At 38.6% G+C, this 14,162-nt stretch overlaps 1 protein-coding gene across 8 annotated transcripts in view; it reads left to right on the forward strand.

Moving 5' to 3' along the window:
- RB1 (RB transcriptional corepressor 1) overlaps positions 1 to 14,162 on the forward strand; it is a 117,641-nt gene that overhangs the window by 3,008 nt on the left and 100,471 nt on the right. For 7 of the 8 annotated variants that reach the window (XR_014070574.1, XM_081547448.1, XM_081547449.1 and 4 more), the window contains exon 2: positions 38 to 164. Coding sequence is in view for 6 of the 8 variants with exons in the window: in XM_081547448.1 (XP_081403574.1) it covers positions 38 to 164 (127 nt within the window). In the remaining 2 variants the exon portion in view is untranslated. Of the gene's footprint in view, positions 1 to 37; positions 165 to 12,552; positions 12,618 to 14,162 lie in introns of those variants that run through there. The other variant, XM_081547451.1, reaches the window with a different exon arrangement.

The following is a 14,162-nucleotide window of genomic DNA, read 5'->3' on the forward strand; positions in this document are numbered from 1 at the left end:
TAAATATGTGCCTATTACATATCTTTTCATTTGGTAGGCTTGAGTTTGAAGAAACTGAAGAACCTGATTTTACTGCATTATGTCAGAAATTAAAGATACCAGATCATGTCAGAGAAAGAGCTTGGTTAACCTGGGAAAAAGTTTCATCTGTGGATGGAGTATTGGTAAGGAGTGTCAACATTTTTTTAAAACATTTTTTTAATTTCAGAAATAATTTTTAATCACTGTAGAAAATTTGGAAAGTGGAAAATTACAAAGCAAAGCTACTAATAATCCTGTCACCCAGAGGTAATTTATTTCTGATAACATTAAAAATTTAAAAAACCCAACTCTCCATGTAACCCCCCCACCAAAGTATTTTAAAGCAAATCTTAGGTTTCATATTTTATTCATAAATAGTTCACTATGCTATAAAGACTTTTTAAAAAAACAAAAAATGACTCAAAATAATTTTTATAACTCACAAAATAATTTTTAATATCATAATATATAATCAGTATTGAAATTTCCTGATTGCCTTATAATTATTTATTTAGAATTCAGAATCTTTGATAATATATTGATGGTCCATTTTTTTCTTGAATACATATGCATATGTATTCAACATCTATGTAGACAATAATACTATTACTAGCAAATAATTGTTGACATTTTATATGTACTGGGGAATATTGTAAGCACTTTGCAAATAACTCATCTGACAAGCCTTTAAGATGTGAAGTATAAAATCTTTTATTTTACATGTAAAATGTAAAATCTCCATTTTATAAATGAAGACACTGAAGCTGAGTGAGATTGAGTAACTTAACTAAGGATCCTGACTAATAAGATCTAAAACACAGATTTGGGATCGTACATATAGTTATATATGTAATTACATGGAATTTTGTATCTTTAAAAAATTTATTTTCTTAACATGAGCGTATTATGTTGTTAAATATTTTTTGATATATTTGATAATGTCATTTCCAGTGGTGTTATAATATTTTATCCATTAGATGTATTCTGATTTGTTAGCTTACTGTTATTTGACATTTTCCCCCCAACTTTTTGGAGCTGTAAAATAATGTGATAAGCATCCTTATTCATAAGAGTGATACCTGGTGCAAATTAAGTCTTCAATTACTTGTTAAATGGATTAATGAATGAATCTCTGATTATTAGGATAAATTCTTACAATTTGAATTACTGAGTTAAAAGCTATGAGCATTTATAAAACTATTGGTAATTATTGCTAAATTGCACTCTAATCGCTTTTAATGAGTTTACGTTTTCATTCAGCATTGTATTAGAGTACACTGCTGTCTTGTTTTTTACTGATCCGATCAATGCAGCAAAATATGTTTATGTACATCCCATAAAAATAACTACTTATAACTGTTAAAAAAAAACGTCTCTAGTGTTTCAGTCTGTTTGAACTATTACAACAAATACCTTAGACTGGATAGCTTATAAACAATAGAAATTTATTTCTCAGTGTTCTGGAGCTGGGAAGTCCAAGATCATGGTGCAGGCAGATTCTGGGTCTAGTTAAGGCACAATTCTTTATTCACAGGGAATTCACAGATAGTGCCTTGTCACTGGCCTCGGTTGGCAGAGCTGGTGGGAGCTTTTGCTGGCCTCTTTCAGAAGGGCACCAATTCCATTCATGAGGGCCTTTCCCTCCTGACCTAATCACTCCGGAAGGCTCTACCTCCTGATACCATCTTGTTGGGCATCAGGTTTTCAGCATCTGAATTTGAGAGGGACACAAGCATTCAGTCTACAGCATCTGGTAATAAAGAGAAAACAAACCTCACAATTTCCAAAGATCTGAACATACTCTAGAACTACATACTAAAAAGGCATTCTTGAAGAATCTTGGATGAATGACTTTGGTATTATCATCCCAAAGCATCTAATATATATTTCCACTGATTTGGGTACATCATGTACAAAGCCATTTCTTTGTGTGTGCTGTTAAAGAGAGTCATCACTCCTTCACTCCCCTCTCCTCCATAAATACTGGGCTTTTAGTTTTCAGAAAGTTGAGAAGGGGTAGTTGATTATAGACGGTATTGGTAAGTGCAGATTTTAGTTGCCAATTTTTAAGTGAGTTGTGTTCCAGATCTCTTGAAAGTGAAAGTGAAAGTTGCTCAGTCGTATGGAACCCTGATGCGTGGAACTCTCCAGGCCAGAATACTGGAGTGGGTAGCCTTTCCCTTCTCCAGGGGATCTTCCGAACCCAGGTCTCCCACATTACAGGTGGATTCTTAACCAGCTGAGCCACAAGGGAAGCCCAAGAATACTGGAGTGGGTAGCCTATCCCTTCTCCAGCGGATCTTCCTGACCCAGGAATCCAGATCTCTTAGTAAGTACAATAAGGTAGTTAGATTTCCAGGCTAGTTCACAGGAAACTTTTTTAAAAAAACTGAATTCTAGCAGTAATAGTTTTGGGCTTCGGACTTTCATGTATACATATATAAGTAAATAAATGTTACTGCTTTTGTATCCTACCCTTTTCTTTCTCCTGGCTTTGTCCCTATCTTCCATAGCAACTGGCATAGTTTAAAACTCATCTCCTGATGATGCTCTTGATGGGGACTAGGAGATGAGAAGTCATTCCTACTTGTGTGCTGAGGAAAATAAGAAAGGAATTTCACGTTACATTTGGGATTTGGGGCATCTTTTCGTTGGGTACGACAGGATGATGTTGTATTTTTCTGTTACAGTTCACCAGACTCTTCCATAGAAATGTTATTTTCAGTGATAGTTAAGTTTTTGAGAGTTGGCCTGATAATTTAATCATCATTTATACAGTAATTTCTAAGGGAGAATGTGACACAGTGAGTGCTGAGAAGCCAGAGAGTGACAAAATGAACCTGTTTCTGATGCAGCCATTCTAGTTGCACTTGGCTATCTTCTTTGAAACAAGCAGAATGTGGTAACTCAGGGTAATTTTTGGCAACTGAAAATAGATGATGTTTATTGGAACAAAGGATGGGTTAAGAACAAGAATTTGTCATGAGACTGGACTGACTCAAGTTTCAAATCTACCATTTACTGCCTCTGTGATTTTGAAAAGGTGCCTAAAATCTCCAAGTCTCAATTATCTTATTTGTAAATGGAACTAACAATAATTTCTGGGTCTTGGAGTTATTTGGTAGATTAAATAAATTCATGCATATAAAGCACTTATTAGTGTAAATGAGTGCTTATATTTGGTCATGCAAGCAGAATATTTTGACTAATGAGCCACTGCAGAAAATCTTATATTAATATTTTTTAAAAGAATTTAAGGATCAGTTAAAATGGTTGAAGTTTTAAATGGATGTATAATGATTCTGATGTGGCACTTTCATTAAAATTCACATTTTTAGGTTCTTGAGAGTAAAAAAAAGTTGTTTGTACATGCAGGAAAGCATATATTAATCCTTTTAAAGGAAAGGTTTGTGGTATTTTGTCTAGAAATTTCTTTTTGTATAAATGTTTAGTAACTGTGTAATATGTGATTGCTGTCATATGATTAAATTGTGTTCATGCTGTTTACAGCATATGAATAAAATAAGAAATTGGTCAGGTGTACTTCTCATACTGTGAGTTACGGTGAATCGGTTGTTGGAATATTGGTTTTCTTTCTGCATCTTGAATGACAGTGTGGCAGAGAAGAAAAAAACCTTGGACCTCAGGGCAAAGAACTTTTATTGTAGTTGTAATGTAGCTATATGATTTTAGGCAAATTGGTTAATCCCAGTCTCAGTTTGCTCATCTGAAAAGCAGAAATGATGTCTGAATGTCAGCCTTTTAGGCTTTTGCATAGGGGTGTGTGTGTGTATTTGTATGTTTGTATGTTTATTTGTGTGTGTATATACTCAAGGGCTTTGAAATATATTACCCTTGATAGAAGCATTTTAGAGGTAATTACATTTAGAAAGATAATTGAAGAGAATAGTTTGGAATTAGAGTAAAACTAGGCATTCTATTTAAGCTATGCTGCAAAAATATGAAGAGGTTTCTTAACCTTAGCAGAATATATTTTAAAATTATGTGTAATGAAAAATTTCTTTACCTGTAATTTTTTAGTCCTTAGTTATATATATACTCTTTCTATTTGAAGATAGTGCTTATATTCTGATTGCTTGTGGTTTTTGCTGAGCAAAATACATTTAAGAATATGTTTGTGTGTGTGTCCTCAGTCATGTCTGACTCTTTGTGGCCCCATGGACTGTAAACTGCTCAAGAACATGTATGTGAATGTTACATTTGTATTATAGATGTAAGATATCTGCAGGTTCTTTTATTTCTGATTCTACTTCTAAGATTAATTTTTAAAGACATTTTATTTTGAAGAGTTTCAGATATTTATATTAAGTAGGTTAGAGAAAATAGTATCAACTCTCACATACCTCTTAACCAGCTTCAGTAGTTATAAGTCATGGCCAAACTCTATTTCTCCCTGACTCCAGATTATTTTAAAGTAAATCCAAGATATGATGTTTCATCTATACATACTTCAGTATGTATGGGGGGGAAAAAAGAACTCTTTAAAAAAATGACCACAAGAAATTTCCTGGTGGTCCTCTGATCAGGATTCCACACTTCCACTGTAGGGGTCATGGACTGAATACCTGATTTGGAAACTAAGATCCTACAAGCTGCACCAGAAGACAACCCCCTCCAAACAACAGAAGCACCACAGTTCATCACACTTGACAAAATTAATGAAAATTCCTTAATATCAAATATCCGTTGTTTGAAGTATCTTGATTGTTTCATAAATTCTTTTTTTCAGTATGTTTTTCAGTATGTTCAGGATTTAAATAAGGTCTACACAGTGTGATTGGTTGATTTGTGTCTTAAATCTCTTTCAGTCTGTAGGTTTTACCTTTTCCTCCCCTCCCTCTTTTCCTTTCTTTGCTTTTTTTTTTTCAATGTATTTGTTGAAGAAATTGGAGTTTTTATCCTGTGAGATTTTTTACTGTGTGTATTTTACAGACTGTACCTCCTTCATTGTTTAACATATTTCCTAATTCTGTGTTTTCTAGAAATGATTCTAGAGGCCTGATCAGATCTTGGTTTGATATTTTTCAGAAGAAATGCTTCAGAGATGTTGTTGTGTATGCCTATTGGTAGACACATAATGTCTTGTTCTCTTTCTCTTTTAATGTAAGCTATTACTGATGACCATTAACTGGAGCTATTAGAGGTTTCTAAATGGTGAACTAATCTTTCCCTTTTCAATTATTAGTTGTAATTCTTCTGTGAATAGAAACTTTCCTTCATCAACTATGCTTATTCTGAAGTATAGATCATTCAGGAAAGGTAGGATAAGTGCTTTATTCTTTGCATTTATTGACTAGTTTTCAAGCTGATGAGTTTGTCTTGTAACATTCCCCAAAAGTGACCAATGATTATAATCATCTTTTCAAGTATTAATATTATCTTATAATACCAATAGACCAGTTTGACTATACATAGACATTTAATAAGATCCTTACTCAAAGATAATATAACATTCAGTTGATCTTTGAATAGTGTTGGGGTTAGGAGAAGCAAGCTTCAGCAATACGTGAACCGTGAACTTTCAGATGTTCAAGCTGGTTTTAGAAAAGGCAGGGGAACCAGAGATCAAATTGCCAACATCCGCTGGATCATCAAAAAAGCAAGAGAGTTGCAGAAAAACGTCTATTTCTGCTGTATTGACTATGCCAAAGCCTTTGACTGTGTGGATCACAATAAACTGTGGAAAATTCTGAAAGAGATGGGAACACTAGACCACCTGACCTGCCTCTTGAGAAACCTGTATGCAGGTCAAGAAGCAACAGTTAGAACTGGACATGGAACAACAGACTGGTTCCAAATAGGAAAAGGAGTACATTAAGGCTGTATATTGTCACCCTGCTTATTTAACTTATATGCAGAGTACATTGTGAGAAATGCTGGGCTGGAAGAAGCACAAGCTGGAATCAAGACTGCCAGGAGAAATATCCATAACCTCAGATATGCAGATGACACCACCCTTATGGCAGAAAGTGAAGAAGAACTAAAAAGATCTTGATGAAAGTGAGAGAGGAGAGTGAAAAAGTTGGCTCAAAGCTCAACATTCAGAAAACTAAGATCATGGCATCTGGTCCCATCACTTCATGGCAAATAGATGGGGAAACAGTGTCAGACTTTATTTTTCTGGGCTCCAAAATCACTGCAGATGGTGCTTGCAGCCATGAAATTAAAAGACGCTTACTCCTTGGAAGGAAAGTTATGACCAACCTAGATAGCATATTAAAAAGCAGAGACATTACTTTGCCAACAAAGGTCCGTCTAGTCAAGGCTATGGTTTTTCCAGTAGTCATGTATGGATGTGAGAGTTAGACTGTGAAGAAAGCTGAGCGCCGAAGAATTGATGCTTTTGAACTGTGGTGTTGGAGAAGACTCTTGAGAGTCCCTTGGACTGCAAGGAGATCCAACCAGTCCATCCTAAAGGAGATCAGTCCTGGGTGTTCATTGGAAGGACCGATGTTGAAGCTGAAACTCCAGTACTTTGGTCACCTGATGCGAAGAATTGACTCATTGGAAAAGACCCTAATGCTGGGAAGGATTGGGGGCAGGAGGAGAAGGGGACGACAGTGGATGAGATGGCTGGATGGCATCACCGACTCGATGGACATGAGTTTGGGTAAACTCCGGGAATTGGTGATGGACAGGGAATCCTGGCGTGCTGCAGTTCATGGGGTCGCAAAGGGTCGGACACAACTGAGCGACTGAACTGAACTAGGGGCAGCAAACCTCCACACAATTGACAATCTGTATTACTTATGGTTGACCCTCTGTATACACAGTTTCTTAATATACATGGTTCCTCCATTTCTGTAGTTTCACATCTGAGAGTTTAGCCAATCTCAGCTCATGTAGTACTATAATATTTACTATTGGAAAAAAAAAATTGTCTATAGTGTAGTACTACTATAGTGTAGTACTAAAAAAAATTGCCTATAGTGTAGTACTATAGTGTAGTACTTGCAAAGAGTTGACTCACTGGAAAAGACCTTGATGCTGAAAAAGATCGAAGGCAAGGGCAGGGCAGGTGGCTGCAGAGGATGAGATGGTTAGATAGCATCACCAACTCGATGGACATGAATTTGAGCAAATTCTAGGAGATAGTGAAGGACAGGGAAGCCTGGCATGCTGCAGTCTATGGGGTCACAAAGAGTCGGACACAATTTAGCAACTGGAAAACAACAGTAGCCTTTACTATTGAAGAAAAATATATAACACACACAGTTTGCAGCCATGTTCTTCAAGAGTCAGCTGATTTTGTAATTTCAAAAATGAAATGGAAATAAGATCATGTAGTATTTAACCTTAGGGATTGTCTTTTTTTCATTAAGCATAACTCGCTGGAGACACATTGATGTTAAATGTCATTATATTTGTTTGCTAAGGGTGCCATAGAAAAATACCATAGACTGAGTGGTTTAGACAACAGAAGTGTGTTTTCTCACAGTTCTGGAGGCTGGAAGTCCAAGATAAAGTATGGGCAGGTTTGCTTTCTTCTGAGGCCTCTCTCCTTGGTTTGCAGATGGCTGCCTTCTCCTTGTCTTCTGGAATGGTTTTCCTGTGCACAAATCCCTGGTGCCCTTTTGGGTGTCCAGACTTCCTGTTCATGTAAGGATGCTAGTCAGATTCAATTAGGTTTGCACTTTTGTCCTCATTTTAACTTACGTACCACTTGAGACCCTATCTCCAAACACAGTTATGTTCTCAGATACTTAGGGTTCAGGCTTCAACATAGGAATTTTGTGGAGGGAACACAATCCAGCTCATTGAAAATAGTCTGTTTCTTTGTTATATTTTGGTAGTATTCCCTGGTATGTCTGGACCACAGTTTGTTTAACCATTTGTTTAACCATTCACTTATTGAAAGGTGGCTGTGTTGTTTGTAGGTTTTAGCTACTATGAATGAAACTGCTATATCTCTATCATTTGTTATAGATTTTTATTGGGGACATCAGTTTTCCACTCTTTAAACACCAAGGAGTGTTGTTGTTGGATGCTATTGCAGAGATCCTATGGTAAGAGTATGTTCATTTTTGTAGGAAACCTCCAAATTGTGTCCAGAGTGGTGGTACCATTCAAGAAAGCGCTTCTTGTTTCATATTTTTGCGAGCATTTGGTGTTGTCACTGTCTTGCGTTTTGACCATTCTAATAGATGTGATATCTCACTGTTTTAATTTGTAATTCTCTTAATGGCGTATGATGCTAAACATCTTTTCATATACTTATTTGCCATCTGTACATCTTCTTTGGAGAGGTGTTGACACCTTGTGCCAATTTTTTAATCTGTTGTTTATTTACTCATTGTTGAGTTTTAGGAGGAGTTTGTGTATTTTGGAAAACAGTCCTCTTTAGATATTCCCTTTGCCGGTATTTTCTCCCATTCTGTGGCTTAACTTCTCATTCTCTTGACAGTGTCTTTTGTCGAGCAGAAATAATTTTAATAAAGTCCAGGTTATAAATTCTTTCTTTTATGAATCATGCCTTTGGTATTGTATCGTTATCATTGCCATCACACTTCCTGATTTCAAACTATTACACAGCTGTAGTCATCAAAATAGAATGGGATTTAGCATTCAGACAGATACATAGATCAAGAGAAAAGAAAAGAGAGCCCAGAAATAAACCCCCACACATATATGGTCAGCTAATTTATGACAGAAGGAGCCAAGAATATTCAATAGAGATAAGACCATCTCTTCACTAAAGGGTTCTGGGAAAACTGGACCACTTTCTCACACTCTAGATAAAAATTAACTCATATTGGATTAAGAGACTTGAACATAAGAAACCATAAACTCCTAGAAGAAAACGTAGGTGCAAGCTCCTTGACCACCACCTTGGCAATGATTTTTTGAATTTGACACCAAAAGCAGAGCCAACAAAAGCAAAAATAAACAAGTAAACTACATCAAAATAAAAAGCTTCTGTATAGGAAAGGAAACCATTGACAAAATGAAAAGGCAGCCTACCAATTGGGAGAAAATATTTGCAAATCTTGTATCTAATAAGGAGTTAATATCCAAAATACTTACAGAAAAAACAATCCCGTTTAAAAAAAATGGGCTGAGGGACTGCATAGGTATTTTTCCATGGAAGACATACAGATGGCTAACAAGTGCTTAACCTCTCTAATCATCAGGGAAATGCACATCAAAACCACAGGAAAACACCACTCCCATCTGTTAGAATGGTTATTATCAAAAAGACAAGAAGTAACAAGCGTTGGTGACAATATAGAGAAAAGGGAACTGTACATTGTTGGTAAGAATGTATATTGGTGCATCCACTGTGAAAAACCGTACCTGGGGAGGAGAGATCAAGATGGAGTAGAAGGATACAGGCTCACCTTCACTCACCAACACATCAAAACCACAACTACATACAGAGCGGTGCTTGGTAAAATTGATTTGGGAACTAGCCAGATGGCTCTTTTACAACCAAGGCTGTAAAGGAAGAACTACACAAAGGCTGGCAGGAAGGGAGGAGAAGCAGTCTGGTCTGGTCGGGACCTGCACCCGCTAGTGGAGCCTACAGAAGGGGAGGGAGATGGCACAGGCTGGGGGATTTTCCCTGGGGGAGTGAGGGATTTGAGCCACGTATTAGGCAACCTAGCCCACAGGTCCAACGCTGGGAAGATGACCCCCTTAGCTGTTTTGGAAACCACTGGGGCTTACCGGAGGGCTCTAAGAAACCAAGACTCGGCCCTTGAAGGACATGCACAGACTTGCCACCTCCCAGTCACAGCCCAGTCAGCAGATGGAAAACTTCCTAAGGCCCTGGCCGGCTTTCCAGGACCATCCCAGTGTATCCCGAAGCCTGCTCAGGGCTCCTGCTCCAGCGCCTCTTGCCCTGGCGCTGCACCCACTGAGGCGCGGGCTGCTCCTGAGACTGCACACACTTGGAGGGCTGCGAGCCTGCTTGCACCCTGCCCCTGACTCTGACCAGTGTGGAGGCAGACATTGCCAGCCTGGGCGTCAGTGTGTACACCCTAGAGGGAGCAAAGCCACATCCCAGGCGGAGAAAGTTGACACTTGGTAGGCCGACCTTGCACACACTTGAGGGGGAGTAAAACGCTCTGGGGTGGGGCCTGCCATCGCAGGCTTGTGTGTCCCTGCGCACATCTGGAAGGGAGTGAAACCGGGTCAGTGAGTGCGGGTGCCAGCTCAAGTCCTGACCCGGCCTCTAACCGTGGCATGCACGCGGGGGTTGGGAAGGGAGAGAGACCAGCACAGAAGTTCAGCCCCGTGTCCTCAGCCCTGGACGCGCCCCATACCTAAACAGGGACTCCTGTCAGAAACCCACTTTTCCTCCTCGCAGAAACCCACTTGCCTCGGTACTCCTGTTCCAGCCCCTGGAGCCCCGCCCCTACCCCTTATAGGGTGGAGACCGCCTTTGAGCGGAGAAGCCCCAGCTCGGACTGTAGCTGCTCCAACTTCAACCCATCAGAATGATGGCTGCCCGCACAGCCCAGGTGAAGACGGCCTGCGCTCGCTCACTTCAGATCCAGCAGCTCGCAGACCAGAGCCGCTGGGCACTTGCAGACTGCTTTGGGACACCCCCACATGAGGACATGCCTCCAAGACTGGGATAGGTAACTGTTTCACCTAATTTCATGGTGACAGAGAAGGCTGAACAAAATGAGAAGACTGAGGACTATATTTCAAATGAAAGGGCAAGAAGAAACCCCTGAAAAAAATCTCTGATGAAACGGAGGTAAATACCTTATAAATAATCCAATAGTAATAAGAATGCTAACTAAACTGGGGAAAAGAATAGATAAACACAGAATTTTAACAGGGGATTAGAAAATACGTACAAAAAGAACCAGTCAGAGTTAAAAAACAGAATAACAAATGAAAAACACTAGAGAGAATTAACAGCAGGTTAGGTGATACAGAAGAATGCATAAGGTATCTGAAAGATAGAATAATGGAAATCACTCAGTCACAACAGCAAAAAGAAAATTTTTTTAAATGAGAATTGTTTAAGGGACTTTGGGGACGTTAGGTGTACTAAAAATCACATTAATAGGGGTCCCAGAAGGAGAAGAGAGGGAGAAAAAGGTAGAAAATTTATTTCATGAAATTCTGGCTGAAAACTTCCCAAATGTAGACAGGAAACAGACATCCAGGTGCAGGAAACACAGAGTCCCAGACAGTATGAAGCCAAGGCATATCATAATTACAATGGCAAAAGTTAGAGAATTCAAAAGGCAGCAAGAAAAAAAGAGTCACATACATTTCTATTATAATAGTGTGTCTTTTCTTTCACTCTCTTTTTTAAAGTTAATCTGTAGGCTTTTTTATTTTATTGATCTTTTTAAAGTATCAGCTTTTGGTTTCCATGTTTTTTCTGTTGATTTTCTATTTTCACTGATTCTTTTGTATTTAGCTGACTTTTTGTATTGAAATGTTTAAATTCCTTTCTTATTTCCTTTTGTGTATATCCTTTGTTTTCTTTGTCATTACCATGGGGATTACATTTAGCATCTTAAAGTTTTATACTCTAATTTGAATTTTTTCAAGCTTAACTTCAGTAATATAGAAAATTATACTTCATTAGCCCTGTCCACACTCTTTCAGTTATTGATGTCACAAAAGTATGCCTTTTTATATCGAGAGTCTAAAAACATAAATTAATGATTTTTAATGCATCAGTCTCAAATTATATAGAAACAAAATGTGGAGTTACACACTATTATTGTAATAGTACTATCTTTTACAATTGCCTGTGTATTTACTTTTACTGAGATGTTTATTTCTTCAAATGACTTTGAGTTACTAATTTTAATCCTTTATTTTCAACCTGCAGGACTCCTTTTAGTATTTCTCATAGGACATGTCTAGTGATAATGAACTTCCTCAAATTTTATTTATCTAGGAATGTCTTAATTTCTCCCTTACTTTTGAAGGACAATTTTACTGGCTATAGCAATCTTAGCTAACAGTTTTCTTTTAGCACTTTGAATATATCAGTCCACTGCCTTCTTCAGCATTTCTGATTAGAAATCTGCAGATAATCTTATTTAAGATTCTTTATACATAGTGACTTGCTTTTCTTGCTGCTTTAAAAATTCTCCCTTTGTCTTTGGGTGCATGCATGCATGCTAAGTTGCTTTAGTCGTGTCCAACTCTTTGTTCCCCTATGGACTGCAGCCTGACAGGCTCCTCTGTCCATGGGATTCTCCAGGCAAGAACACCAGAGTGGGTTGCCAGGCCCTCCTCCAAGGGATCTTCCTGACCTTTGGATTGAAACCACGTCTTTTACATCTCCTGCATTGGCAGGAAGGCTCTTTACCACTAGCACCCCTTGGGAAGCCCTGTATTTGGATTTTGACAGCTTAATTATGTCTTGGAATGGGTCTTTTAAAAATGTTATTTATTTATTTATGTATTTATGTATTTTTGCCTCTGCTGTGACTTTCTCTAGTTGCAGAGAGCTAGGGTCACTCTTCGTTATGGTACCCGGGCTTCTCATTGTGATGGCTTCTCTTATTGTGGAGTTCCGGCTCTAGAGCATGGGCTTAGTAGTTGTGATGCATGGGCTTAGTTGCTCTGCAGCATGTGGAATCTTCCTGGACCAGGTATCTAACCCATGTCCCCTGCATAGACAGGTGGATGCTTTACCACTGGACCACCAGGGAAGTCCCTGTCTTAGAATGGGTCTTAATCATCAATATCTGGCTCCCCAAAGGGGAAATAGAGAAAAATAAAGAGTAGGGGGAAGGTGCTAACCTTTTAAATCTTCTGAAAGTCACTTCAGCTAGCAGGAGAGGTGCAACAACAACCCCTCATTTGCCTACATTTCTGCGACACACAGTGATCAGAGCACAGATCTATGAAATTTGGAGGACTGGCTCCCTTTTGGCTCACCCTGGCTCCTGCAGATTGCATGCAGGCTGTTCCAGGAACGGGCACAGTCGTCTGCCATGTGGGTGACAGTTGGCCATGAGTAGCTGCTACTGTGCTAAGAGCTGAAACTGATAGAAATTAACTATAATTTACCTTCTATCCCTTCCTCTAGAAGCTTCAAGCCTTCACTAGACTCCAGAGTTCCAGAACAGTTAACATCAGACAGATTCTGTCAGTGCAGTTGTTGTCTAGGTAGGGAGACAGATTTCTCGTGCTTCCTACTCTGCCATCTTCCCAACATTCCCTCTTAATGTGAAGTTTGGGGTCAGTTTGTCAATTTCTTTTCGAAAGGCAGTTGAGACCTCAGTAGGGGTTATGCTAAATCTGTAGATTAATTTGGGGAGTATTGCCATTTTAATGATATTATCTTCAGGTGCATGAACATGAAATGTCTTAACAGTTATTGAGATAGTCTTTTAAGTTTTTCAACAGTATTTTTAGTTTTTAGAGTACAAGTCTTGCAATTAAAATATTATTCCTAAGTATTTTACTCATATTGATGCTATTATAAATGGGATTAATTTTCAATGTTTGGTTAATTCATTGCTGGTAGATAGAAATACAATTGACTTTTGCATGTTGCTTTTGTATGCTGCGAACTTGCTGTGAATTCATACTTCAGTTCAAGTAGTTTTTTAGCGTATTCCTTAGGGTTTTCTGCATACAGGATCATGTTGTCTGCAAATAGTGATAGTTTTACTTCTTTCTTTACAATATGAATGCCCTTTATACAATATCAGTTCAGTTCAGTTCAGTTGGTCAGTCGTGTCCGACTCTTTGCGACCCCATGAACCGCAGCACACCAGGCCTCCCTGTCCATCACCAACTCCTGGAGTCCACCCAAACCCATGTCCATTGAGTCAGTGATGCCATCCAGCCATCTCATCCTTTGTCGTCCCCTTCTCCTCCCGCCCTCAATCTTTCCCAGCATCAGGGTCTTTTCCAATGAGTCAGCTCTTCGCATCAGGTTGCCAAAGTATTGGAGTTTCAACTTCAACATCAGTCCTTCCAATGAACACCCAGGACTGATCTCGTTTAGGATGGACTGGTTGGATCTCCTTGCAGCCCAAGGGACTCTCAAGAGTCTTCTCCAACACCACCGTTCAAAAGCATCAATTCTTTGGCGCTCAGCTTTCTTTATAGTCCAACTCTCACGTCCATACATGATCACTGGAAAAACCATAGCCTTGACTAGATGGACCTTTGTTGACAAAGTA

Source organism: Giraffa tippelskirchi, chromosome 12 (assembly GCF_054371585.1).
Source record: "Giraffa tippelskirchi isolate mGirTip1 chromosome 12, T2T-mGirTip1v1.2.pri, whole genome shotgun sequence".
Lineage (NCBI taxonomy): Eukaryota > Metazoa > Chordata > Mammalia > Artiodactyla > Giraffidae > Giraffa > Giraffa tippelskirchi.